The 13,253-nt window shown below is 36.9% G+C and overlaps 1 protein-coding gene across 1 annotated transcript in view; it reads right to left on the minus strand.

Annotated features, from left to right (window-relative positions):
- The window catches only part of LOC107722422 (structural maintenance of chromosomes protein 6), a 32,527-nt gene extending 25,529 nt beyond the window's left edge, over positions 1–6,998 (minus strand). Inside the window, exons 1-3 of the mRNA XM_016530787.1 lie at positions 6,899–6,998; positions 1,704–1,809; positions 1,478–1,614 (exon numbers count right to left, since the gene is read on the minus strand). Of these exons, the coding sequence (XP_016386273.1) occupies positions 1,478–1,614; positions 1,704–1,809; positions 6,899–6,998 (343 nt within the window). The remainder of the gene's footprint in view (positions 1–1,477; positions 1,615–1,703; positions 1,810–6,898) is intronic.
- Positions 6,999–13,253: the final 6,255 nt, after the last annotated feature.

Genomic DNA, 13,253 nt, shown 5'->3' on the forward strand with positions numbered 1-13,253 from the left:
CTATTTTTCTTTAGGCTTATTTTACAAAAGCACAAAGATTTGTTTTTATTGTGAATGTACACAAATAAAGGCAAACCTTTTACAATTCCGATTATCTTTAGGACTAAAAGGAGTAGTTTCTTCCACTGTTAGAAGGAAAAAATTCAAGTGATTGCGCCGGCACCGCATGCGCACACGCAGTTAAGCTTTGCTACCTTGACAATGCAGCCTGTTCATTATCATAATACAATATATATATAATACAGTCAGTCAAACATATGGAAAAAAAACTATGTAGTAAAAAAAAAAAATGTAGTAAAATCTGTTAAGCCGTTAAGGTTAAGTGTTATCACTGTACCGCCGTGATGCAAATTTTTTTGTTTTGCGTGGATATTGGTACACGAGTGAAGTAGGCTACATAATAAATAATAATTTGCCATTCAAATACATCGCGAATACGGAAACATTTGATTTTGTGTGGAATGTGAGACCCAACGTTGGTTTCAGTTTAGTTTTAACCTAAATTAATTCGTTTTGGCTTGTCATTTACATTGCTATAGCTTCTTATATTTTTAATTCTTTTCTAAATACTGTTAATTAAAAGGATTTGTTGTGGAGTGAGGGGAACTAACACTAGCTACGTTTATAGTGTTTGTTATAATGTTTGTAAATATTTTGCGTCGGCATTAGGTCTATTTCTGAATGAAATAATAAAATGCGACTTAAACGCAACTTGTTTTTTCCCCCCTAAAAAACAAATTTTTTATATATGCGTAGCGTATTTTAACCATGCAGCAAACCGTTTTAAATATTTTGATAAATTACTGAAAAAATAAATAATTAAATTACTTTTTAAACCGTTTAACTGATTGTATTAATCGGTCAAAATTCTTACCGTCGGTTAACCGGTTAAAATGAACATCCCTAACCAAAACATTACCATCACTACCAAAAATGTGCCGTCACTACCGAAACATGAGATGTTTTGTCAAAAATAAAGTATGCTGAATTATCAACTAAGATGTTATGATAGTGTTTGGTTCAATGTATATTCAAACTAATGAATCCTTAACTCTGGAATCCGTATGATCAACTTTATGCCTTTTACAAAGAAAGACTGGATTCAAAATACAACAAATCTCAATTGAAATATTGTTAAAATTGTAATTGTTATTGATTTACCTCGGAAAACTTTTTAATAAAATAGCAAAAAATATATTTACAAGCTAGAAGTAAACAAAATCTTAATATGTCAATATAACCCTTCGTATTAAATTATATATTAATGTGTTTCGGTAGTGACAAATTTGGGGAGAGGAAAAATATTCCAAAACTTTCCGAAAATACAATATGAGAATTAACTGCACAATTACTAGAAATGTGTACCTTGGATATTGTACAATTTGCATACATACAAAATTTGTGGAAAAAATAATTTTTTTTCAAGATGTTTCCAACTCTGACTTTGAACCAATTCTGTAGAAGGGCCCAAGCATACCTGTTTTACTTTTTAGTTTATATGTCCGCATTCCTTCGCTGGAGATACGAAGATCTATGTTGATGGACTGACCAAACACTTCTGGCTTATAAGCATCACGACCCCTGTTCCTCAGAGTGATGGACACATCTGCAGAACTGAACATTCCAGACACAAAAACAGTTTGAGACTACTGTATATACAGACTATGACTACTTGAATAGAAAACCGGATAGGTGTGTTGTACCTCTCTCCTTCCTTAACAAATACTTTGAGTGAGGAGCCTCTGTTAGTGGTGTGAGCTTTACCGCCCAAGGCTACAATCAGAGCTGTCAGCACTGCACTTTTTCCACCTAACACACAAATACACATGACACAACTATAAATAAAACCATAAACGTTTGGCAGCATTGACAACAAGCAATGGCTACTGTCACAAAACACTCAATATGCTGTTTTCTTCTTATCATAGGTAATGATAGGCCTATTTAAAAATATATGATTATGTGATCTGTCTTCACATTTAGTGAAACTATAGCACTTAATGCAAACCTTTACCCCTTAACAACAGACATTAAATATATTAAAGGAATAGTTCACTCAAAAATGAAAGTGTTCTGAAAGTGTTCTCACCCTCAGGCCATCCAAGATGTAGATGAGTTTGTTTCTTCATCAGACCAGATTTGGAGAAAATTAGCATTTCATCACTTGCTCACCAATGGATCCTCTGCAGTGAATGGGTGCAGTCAGAATTAGCGTCCAAACAGCTGATAAAATCATCACAATAATCCACAAGTAATCCACATGACTCCAGTCCATTAATTAACGCCTTGTGAAGTGAAAAACCGCATGTTTGTAATACACAAAGTGCCAAAATAGGAGTCCATAATCCATAATGCTTCCTCCACTGAAAAAGCCCTCTGATGTGAGAACAACAGGGGATGTTGTCCACTCACATCAAAATCCACCAACATATTTATTCAGAACTGTTTTTGCATATAAAAGGTGCTTGATCTATGCATATTTCTCCCCTGATTCATACGAATCTGATTAATGACTTTTTCACTGAAGAAAGCACTATTATAGAGGATTTTAGCCAGAAGCAAAAGTTTTAAGTTAAAGATGTCTTGATGAATTTACTTCTTACAAACATGCAGCTTTTCACATTACAAGAGATTATGCCGTCAGAATTAGAGTCCAAACAGCTGATAAAATCATCACAATAATCCACATGACTCCAGTCCATTAATTAACGCCTTGTGAAGTGAAAAACCGCATGTTTGTAATACACAAAGTGCCAAAATAGGAGTCCATAATCCATAATGCTTCCTCCACTGAAAAAGCCCTCTGATGTGAGAACAACAGGGGATGTTGTCCACTCACATCAAAATCCACCAACATATTTATTCAGAACTGTTTTTGCATATAAAAGGTGCTTGATCTATGCATATTTCTCCCCTGATTCAGACGAATCTGATTAATGACTTTTTCACTGAAGAAAGCACTATTATAGAGGATTTTAGCCAGAAGCAAAAGTTTTAAGTTAAAGATGTCTTGATGAATTTACTTCTTACAAACATGCAGCTTTTCACATTACAAGAGATTAATTAAATGGACTGGAGTCATGTGGATTATTGTGATGTTTTTATCAGCTGTTTGGACTCTCATTCTGACGGCACCCATTCACTGCAGAGGATCCAGTGGTGAGCAAGTGATTTCCATTGCAGTGAAGAAAAACTAATCTACACCTTGGATGGCCTGAGGGTGAGTAAATTCAGCACATTTTCAATTTCGGATGGTTAGTTGGTTGGTTTTGTTTTATTGTCATTTCAGCTTTACCAGCTATTACATGACAGACAAAGATACAAATTAAACATTCAACAAAATAATATAATGAAAACAATATACTAAATACACTAAACATATTATAAGATTCCAGTTAGACAAAAAAGACAAGATTTTGTGCATACAATTCTATAAATGATTCTTTAAATGTACGTAGGGTAAAAATTGGAAAGGTTTTTCTGGGTGCTTAAAAAATCATTACAATGGGTGAACTATTCCTTGAATTTGTTTATTTCAAACAGCTGTCAGATGATCCTCTGATGACCTCTTACAACTAATGCAAAATACATTTCTGTGAGCCACTGCTCACACTTTCATAGCTGCTCTGTTCCTCAATAAGGGGTCTGTGGCCCCCTAGTGGTCCAAACTGTGGAGTACCTATTTTACCGCTTGAGTCCTTTAATGATCTTCAATAATGCTTTAAATATTTGATTACTACATTATGACACACAACTTCATTAGTACTATGTATCAGTATATTTTAACGTATGACAGTGTCCTATAAAAAAATGAATTGCAAATATGCCTCAGGCTGAATGTTTTGCTGTTGGACGAGTCAAGTGATATTCTGTTTAGGTAAAACCACAGGTGAGGGAAACGTCAAGGCTAAATTTCAGGTAAAAATAAAAATCAACAAAAAAAGAATGAATAACATGTATGATACTCAATTGTAAACATCAAATGGGTTCAGTGAGTTCATTCTATGAAGGAATCATCAGACTGATTCAAACAAGTAGTCTTGCTTTCGAATCGGTTTACTAGGAGTGTAACGGTTCAGATTGCTCACGGTTCGGTTCACGGTTTCAGGGTCACGGTTTGGTACGGTTCGATTCGATTCGGTATGTGCTATGTTCAGGGAAAAATGGACTATGGTCAAATAAAAATAAAGGCTTCATGTGTCCCATATAAAAGGGTTTATTTGTTTATTTGCATATTAAAATTCTCCACCAAACCACTTTTTTTTAAATATATATTTTTAAGATTATCCGGATAAATTATGTTCTAATGCTCATTCTAAAAAAAATCATTTTGTGAAATATTTTATATAGATTCTTAAAAAAAAATATAAAATGACCACTCAAAGATGTCAATAATAACTTTACATAACATTTTCATTTAATTTCAAAGCTTTAGTGCATTTAACAGTTTTTTTTTTGTGCATGGTTTGTTTGCACTCGATCTGGAGCTGACATATAGCGAGTCCTTTTTATACATTAAAAGGGCTCTTGCTTTTTTAAAAACCGGCGGTTAGTAAGCATAGTATCACAATTTAGCATTTGATGATTAAATTACCCAAAACATAAAGCAATGCGCATGCCTATTTGCAAGATGTTTGGTATGTCAGATGACTCCATGATTTGAAAAGTATACTAGGCCATAATAGGCTATAATAGGCTATAATATAATATAATATAATATAATATAATATAATATAATATAATATAATATAATATAATATAATAAACAGGTAAAATGAACTGATAAAATATATGCATAGATTGAATGCAACGTTAGTCGTTTTTGATGATACCTGCCAAATGCAAAAATGTAAGCAACTCTCCACTAGATGATGCTATAGACCACATTTTATTTTAAACCAATCCTTTGAATGACATCTTTTAATGTGCAGTCATTGATTTGTTTAAATTAAGACACGAGCATTAATTCTGACTTGATACCAAGCACTACTCTGGGCTCTGGACAAGGACTGGTACCGTATCGTTTACCCATCTTATAACATGGGTTAAATCCAATAACAGCTGCAAATAGAGAATTAGCCAACTTTAAAACTGTGACTATTTAATGAAATAATTGAATACATATATTTAATGAAAAGTCATTTAGTATAATTCTGCTTTAATTATAATTTTATTATAATTCTGCTGCAGATTAAAAACACAGCCAGTCAGTTCCTTGGCAAACTGTCAGCATGACTTCACAAAACTGTCTGCTTTGCACAGAATGTCACTTTACTGAAAGAGGAATAAACTTACTTCCCAAAGATCACAATTTTGAGGCTGCAGTACAGCCACAGATCACTTAGACAAGACAAGTGTAATGGACACCTTAGATACTATAAAGTCACTGCAGTGTCTCGCTGACCCAGGGTCAGTTAGTGCCTCAGTGTCAGCATTTCCCATGTGATTTCTACAGGAGATAAAACTGATGTCAGACCAGGCTCAACACAAAATCTGTCAGTCACCACTCATCATCCAAGACATACAGATTCGTGTTCATATCTGAATGAAGGAAACAAGGACAGGCATCGTTCTCCATCAGGCTAGACTGTGCTTTTTTGTGCTTTCAAACTTGTAGGCCAAGGACCACAGAGAGATGCAGCATGGACCCCTATTACTTATATAATACTGATTGTTGGATTTTAAGACTGGCCTGTCATAAAATGTGTATGGTAGCTACCATATTCATTTAATTACATACTTTGTTATGATTTTTACATTGCAACGCCACTAAAATAATCACTGTCGTCTGTATTGCATTATCACATTGATAGACAGAGACATGTGACATTTTAATTTTACTTCGTATCATAGACTACTTTAATGTTTTTAATCTAAAAAAGGGACAATTAAACTATAAACTAAACTTTAGCATTAGTTGAAGCTAACTTATTATTGTTTCAATGTTTAAAGCAACTGCAGGCCCTGTAGTTTTGTATATTTTTGCGACTTTGTAGCCCCCTATCCACCTTTTTCTTCAACGCGGAAGACTTCCGGTTCATTAGCCGCAATAGGGAAATAACGAGAAGAATAACAACGTGCAGTAAACGGTAAATCTGTTTGCACTACAAACCAGTGTGTTCACAATTAAGATAATACGTAAAAATAATATGGTAAGACACACCAATTTTCAACATCAAGCAGCAAAACGAACTGTTTTGTACAGCTTAAAATAGCTGGACGCGGATGAGAACAGAAGCCAGACCCATAGAATTTACAAATGGCCATGGCCATTTTTACAGGAAGAAAAAGGTGAATAAGTGGGCCTATAGTTAAGATCGGCATACACAAGGTGGAAAGATTTGATGTTTAAGATTCTTTTTTTTTTTTTTTTGGACAGGTAAGGAAATTAATAATTATGTAGACCAGCCTCTAAAACGTACTAGCATCAGTGTACTGCATATTTTCATAAAACTCAGAGACAATTATACTGAACCATGTCGATAGATGGCAGTGCAGTGTCTAAAAGCATAGTGGAACTAATTTATGCCTCTCTTTATAATAGGATTACAGTGGGTTGAACAAATCAGATCAAATAAAGTAGTAATATGTTCAGACTCTTCTTCAGTTCAGACTCCACTTTGGCCCTTCGACCCATCGGCTCCACCTTGGCTCCTGGCTCCCTCGTCTCCACCGTGGCCCATCAGCCCACCAGCTCCACCGGGCTCCCTCGTCCCTCCGACTCCGCCTTGGTCAGTCGCCCACCTGCCTACACTTCGGGACTACATTCCTCCGGCTTCACCTCGTACCTTCATCCCTCTGGCTCCGTTGGACTCCTCCCTCCCCTCGGCGCCACCTTGGTCCTCTGTCGATCCGGCTTCACCGTGGTCTTCCGGATCCTCGCCTGCGCCTCAGTTGCCTGAGCCATCAGCTCCGCCATGGCACCTCCGGATCCTCAGTGTCGCCTTGGCTCTGCGGCTCTCCGTCTCTGCCCTGGGCTCCTCTTCCACCGGCTCCATCTCTGTCAGTCGGGTCCCTAGTGGCGACAACCCTTCTTCCACCATGGCTCCTCCCTTCATTGACTCCACCGTGGGCCTCCATCATGGCTGCGATCTGGACTCCGCCCTGGTGGTCTTCTGCTCCACCCTGTCTCCCTGCTCCGCCAGTTCCACCCTGGCACCCTGCTCCATCGGCTCTGCCTTAGTCCCCTGTTCCTCCACTTCCTCATGGACCCGGACCTCCATCCCTCCCCCTATTCCGCCTTCACTCCACCTCTCTCCTGGACTAATTTTTGTTCTCGTTTGGGAGCGTCTGGAAGCAGCTCCTTAAGGGGGGGGAGCTCTGTCAAGATCACCAGCTGGAGTGCCCATGAGCTCCGCTAGAGGCCACTCCATCCCTTACCAAAACCGGACTACATTTCCCATAACCCCTGCCTAGGAACTCATTATCACACCACACCTGTTTCCCATCAGTGACACTATATAGGTTGCACTCATCCATACTCACGTTGCTGATTATTGTTTAGCCTGTAATGTTTCCTAGTTTCTGTGTTCCTGCCCGTGTTTCCTTGTTTTGCCTTGCCTTTGTGTATTTTGGATCTTGGATTGTTTATCTGGTTTTTACGATTGTTTTGCTGCCTGCCCTGACCATTGCCTGTTTACGGATTACTCTTTGTCTTTGCCTGGGATATTATTTTTTGCTGGTACTGGACCCTGCCTGTCTGACCACGTTTACGAATAAAGCCTGCATTTGGATCCTCAACTCAGCTGTCAGGCTCCCCACGTTACATATACAGAGCACTAATTAAATTTATATATGACTTAGTTTTAGGTTTATAATATAATATGTGTGGATGGGAATACTCTACCTAATCTGGAGCATGAAGGGCTAATTGTGAATGGTAGAGCTGAACAGGCAGCGCTAGCATGAGCATGTGCTCTGATTGCTCCACAAATTGGGAGGGAGTATGAAACATCCACAGTTTTTTTTTTCAGACCCATCACCTGCGTAAGTTTAATTTGACATCCAGTACAGTAGGTAGCGATAATGCTCCTAAGGAGTTATTCGCCATTAAACAAGAAGAAGAAGAAGAAGTATGCCTCTTTAAGCAGCCCCTGTTGAAGCCCCATGTTAGTCTCATGTTAGTGAGTAGCTTAAATCTTTGGAATGCATCAAGCCAATTAGTATTTACATGAATATTTGCTATGAACAAAAATTATATTCACCTTTATCGCTGATGCGTTGTGACAGAATAATGTCAACTGGGAAAATACTGTATATCATGTTCACACTCATTAAGATAACTTACATAAAGATACTTAACTGGATAAGTGAGAAGTTTCTCAAGAAACTGATCCCACTGGTCCACTTTGGCATGAGACAGTCTGAAGGAAAACAAACCAGAGGCCTTAAATTCATTAGCTTACAGCCTTTATCTTTTATAACCGATGTCAATCAATAAGTGTACTTTATTGATTTCCTTCCTTTGAAGTGACTTTGCCATTTTGGGGTTTTCCCAGAGTAGGTGCATTCTGTATGCCCAAGATTTGCATCTGTGAATGAGACGCCTCAAAGAAGTGTTTGTGGTGTAAACGATTTCGCTTACATGCTTGTTTGCAAGGTCTGACAATGTTTAAATGTGCTGTCCTTTCATAATTTTGCAACCTCCATATGCTGTTTTGATATCAATAGATCAAGCAGAATGAAATCATGAAAGGATGTGGCTTGCGTGTGCGCTTAAACACTGTTTACCTCTGCTTTGACGTCTCAGCCACACAAACTGTGTCAGCCTAAGCATGTATTATGACGCATGATACGCACATCACCAGTAAAATGTATCTAGCAAATGCTCAAGTAGCGCCAGATTTACTGCTACTATAAGCATTTTGAACAACACACACTCATGGCAATTTGTAATAAATATTGGTGGCAAATTCGAATGAATTGTCATACAATCTGCAAATGCCCAGATGTGCAGGGCCGTCGATAGTGGGGTGAAAGGTGATGACAATTATAGGGGCCCACGGCTGAGGGGGGGCCCATGGCGATCTCAATCGACTGGCTGAGGCCAGCATAAAAAGATGCTCAGGACAGCAGATGGGCCACTGCTGTGCGTTGTCATGAAAGCACTTCACTATCATTTGCACGTATTTTTAAGCCTTGCCAATTTAAACATTCAAAAGAGTTTAAAGCATTCAATCAGAAGACGCAGAAAAAAATCAACTCAGTAGTACTCGCACGCCGTGTTCGGTTCAGACAGAATTGCGTCTCAGTATGCGCGAACAGCGAACCGAGCTCTCCCTCGCGTCCTCCTGTGCCTGAACGACCAAATACAAATGGCCAGTTTAAACATGTAAACACAAAAAGAAAAAAAGTGAAAAAGCCCAATTTAGCACCGCGGCGCACAGCACACACGCAGAGAGAAGCATCTTACAGTCCTTAAACCACGAATTGAAATTTGCCTCTTCTTGCTCTTGAACCGACAAATACATACAAAATGATGTCGAAATACCCGTATTGGAGAGTATCCTCGAAAAAAAAACTGTTGGTTATGTGTCTAAAGTGAACGTAAACAGTTGAGAGAGAAATCGGATGTGTATCTTGGATGCATATCTCTTAAAGGGGTCATATGATGCGATTTCAAGTTTTCCTTTCTCTTTGGAGTGTTACAAGCTGTTCATGAATAGATAAGATCTGTAAAGTTGCAAAGACTAAAGTTTCAAACCCAAAGAGATATTCTTTATAAAAGTTAAGACTCGTCCACGCACTCCTATAACGCCTTGTTTAAACATGCCCCCACATGTCTACATCACTGTGCCGCCCAAATGTTCACGCAAAGAAAAACGGCACTCTTTGGAGTGTTACAAGCTGTTCATGAATAGATAAGATCTGTAAAGTTGCAAAGACTAAAGTTTCAAACCCAAAGAGATATTCTTTATAAAAGTTAAGACTCGTCCACGCACTCCTATAACGCCTTGTTTAAACATGCCCCCACATGTCTACATCACCAGTGTTGGGAAGGTTACTTTGGAAATGTAATAGGTTACAGATTACAAGTTACCCTACTTAAAATGTAATAAGTAGTATAACTTTTCAATTACTTTATAAAAGTAATGTAACTGATTACATTTGATTACTTTTTGATTACTTTTCTAAATTTATATATTTTTTTAATTGTTTATCGTTTTAAAACATGTAAACCAGGCAGGTAGAGGAGAAACAATAATGTACAGTATGTGGAAAATAATGTGTTTTTTAACCTTAAACCGCATAAACACATTTCATTACACCAAATACACAAAATAATGTTCTTTTTAGCAACATCATATGACCCCTTTAAGGTGACCGCGCCTAGTTTACTAGCTGCTGTTGGTGTACTTAAAGTTAATCCAAGAAAATGAAAGAGAGAAAATCACCCACTGCTCTTAACTGAATTGCTTTGCAGTTTTAACAACAATTCATCTATATTTAATTTATACAGTGAAGACAATGCAATGCTATTTTACATTTGATTGTTCGGTTTCTGTACCTGGACACCTACAGATTTGAAAAAAAAAACATTATGTAAATAGCACAAATAAATAAATAGAACAAACATACAAATTAAACAATTTTAAAAAGGGCCCACGGGTACAACCTGCAACGGGGCCCCGCAAAACCCAGCTACGGCCCTGCAAATGTGTATTAGGATTGTAAACCAAATGTTAATTTGGGGTGAACTTTTATGCTTACTTTTCCCTATATATATTATGTTTTTGTATGACTTAAATCATACAAATTCATACACATTTGCCCCAAATTTATGAAATAGTTATGAAATGGCGTTTTCTCATGAGATTGTGTTGTCTTTAAATCTGCTTTGAGTTTGAACAGAAGTCAAAAAACAGGTGTGTCCCCCCCTCCCCCCCAAAAAAACCTTTGTCTTCTCGGCATACCTTAGAAAAAAAAAATTAAGGGAGTGCTGACCAATCAGAAAAGTGAGTTTGGGGCCGGACTAACTGTTAGTAGCAGAAGGGGGAGTGTCTGGGAAACCTGTTTGGAAACAATTAATTTTGCAGTTTGGTGGTACTAGTGATCCTCTTTACTTTATGAATGTACATTCTGTTGTGTAAAACGTGATAGCTGTCTCAGCCTCGGAGGCTTTAACTTTAAATTAATCAGAGATAGTATTTAATCATTTTCAGCATTTATCTCTAAAAATGTTGGTGTAGCCTAGGGGTTAAACATCTGGGAAGGTACCTAAAAGGTTATGGGTTCAGCTGATGAGTGAGCTATGATTTATCATCATAGAGTTCCTGAGAAAGGCCCTCGAGTTGGTCCAAGGGAATTGTTGTGGTAAGTGTACTGTAAATGCATTTGCTACATGACCACAGTTCATGTTTGAAATGAGTGCATGCAGCTGATGAAATGCTATTTTAACATTTACTAATGTATTTTCTAGTGTTGTACAATAAATTACATATGTGATGTTAAACCTTTGTTTTCACCATATATGGTAAGGTAACTCACAGTTAACCAATTAACAGTCAGTAGATAATATCTTCAGATACTTCATATACTCTTGTAACACTGACTGCTTACATATATCAGATTTTTCACTATCAAGGTGATATTTAATAAAATGGGTTTTTCAAATCACATGACATTCAACTATATATATTTTTTACACAACTCTTATTGGACACATTTCAGAAAAGAATGAAGTTGAAGAACAAATGATAATTTGGGGTAATTTTGAGGTTCTCTGTACACATATCGTGAACAGTTCTTTCTAATGAGTCATACAACATAAAGTAATTTACAATATACTGCTTATTGTACAGTAAAAGACAATGGAAGTAAAGAATGAAAGAATTTTTCCAAGCGAGCATTAAAAAAAAAAATGAGACAGTACGTGTGTGGTGTGATTATTTCTGTCCTAGCTGAAGGGTACTGAATGGGTACGTCAACTTCCCTTTGTCTGTGATATTTGAAAAGAGTACGTTGACTACCACACTGTTTGTGTAAATAGGGAAGTGGTGACAGAAAGTCAGGCGTAAGCATGTGATGTTACCCCATCCCCTCCCCCCTCAAACTTTCGGTCATGAAACAGAAAGCAGCATGCTGAAGGGGATATCCAATATAAATTACAGTTCATAGTACATATGGCAAAATAAATAGCTTTCATTTTGAGGAAAAGTCCCTAAAACTTTGCATTGAACGTCTGATTTGCTTACAATGGCCCAAAAACTATTTGAACACCTGTAATCATCACATAATATATATATATATACAGTATATCTATAAAAATGTGCGCACACACATACACTATATAGTCCACAAAAGAAAATAATAGTTGAATTTATAAAAATGACGCCGTTCAAAAGTTTACATACGCTTGATTCTTGTTATCTGGATGATTCACAGATGTTTTTCATGAGTCCCTTGTTTGTCCTGAACAGTTAAACTGCCTGCTGTTCTTCAGAAAAATCCTTTAGGTCCCAGAAATTCTTTGGTTTTCCAGCATCTTGTGTATATTTGAACCCTTTCCAACAATGACCGTATGATTTCCATCTTTTCACACTGAGGACAACTGAGGGACTCATATGCAACTATTACAAAAGTTTCAATGAATCACTGATGCCTCAGAAGAAAAAAAACGATGCATTAAGATCCTGGAGGTGAAAACTTTTTGAATTTGAAGATCAGGGTAAATGTAACTTATTTTGTCTTCTGGGAAACATGTAAGTATCGTCTGTAGCTTCTGAAGGGTAGTACTAAATGAAAAAAAAAAAAAAAGATATTTAGGCAAAACAAGAAAAATGTACACATCTTCATTCTGTTCAAAAGTTTACACCCCTGGCTCTTAATGCATTGTTTTTCCTTCTTGAGCATCAGTCAGCCTTTTGTAATAGTTGCATATGAGCCCCTCAGTTGTCCTCAGTGTGAAAAGATGGATCTCAAAATCATTCAGCCATTTTTGGAAAGGGTTCAAATACACAAAAAAGCATATTACTAGCATATTGACTGTTTATTCGTAATTATAAAGCATATTTTATGCTACCACATGCCTAAACCTAACACATAACTTACTAACTATTAATAAGCAATAATTCCATTTTTAAAACAATTGTCAGTTAATTCAATGTTTTTCTACCTAATGTATCGATACCTTAAAATTTTGGCGAATTTTTGGAATTTTGAGAATTTTAGAGTCCTCCCCCTTTTTTTAAACAACAACAACAACAAATTACTTTCTTTTTGCATTTTTATTTATTAAGTTATTAAATGGCTCT

This window comes from Sinocyclocheilus rhinocerous, unplaced genomic scaffold, assembly GCF_001515625.1.
Source record: "Sinocyclocheilus rhinocerous isolate Xijiao unplaced genomic scaffold, SAMN03320098_v1.1 scaffold161, whole genome shotgun sequence".
NCBI lineage: Eukaryota > Metazoa > Chordata > Actinopteri > Cypriniformes > Cyprinidae > Sinocyclocheilus > Sinocyclocheilus rhinocerous.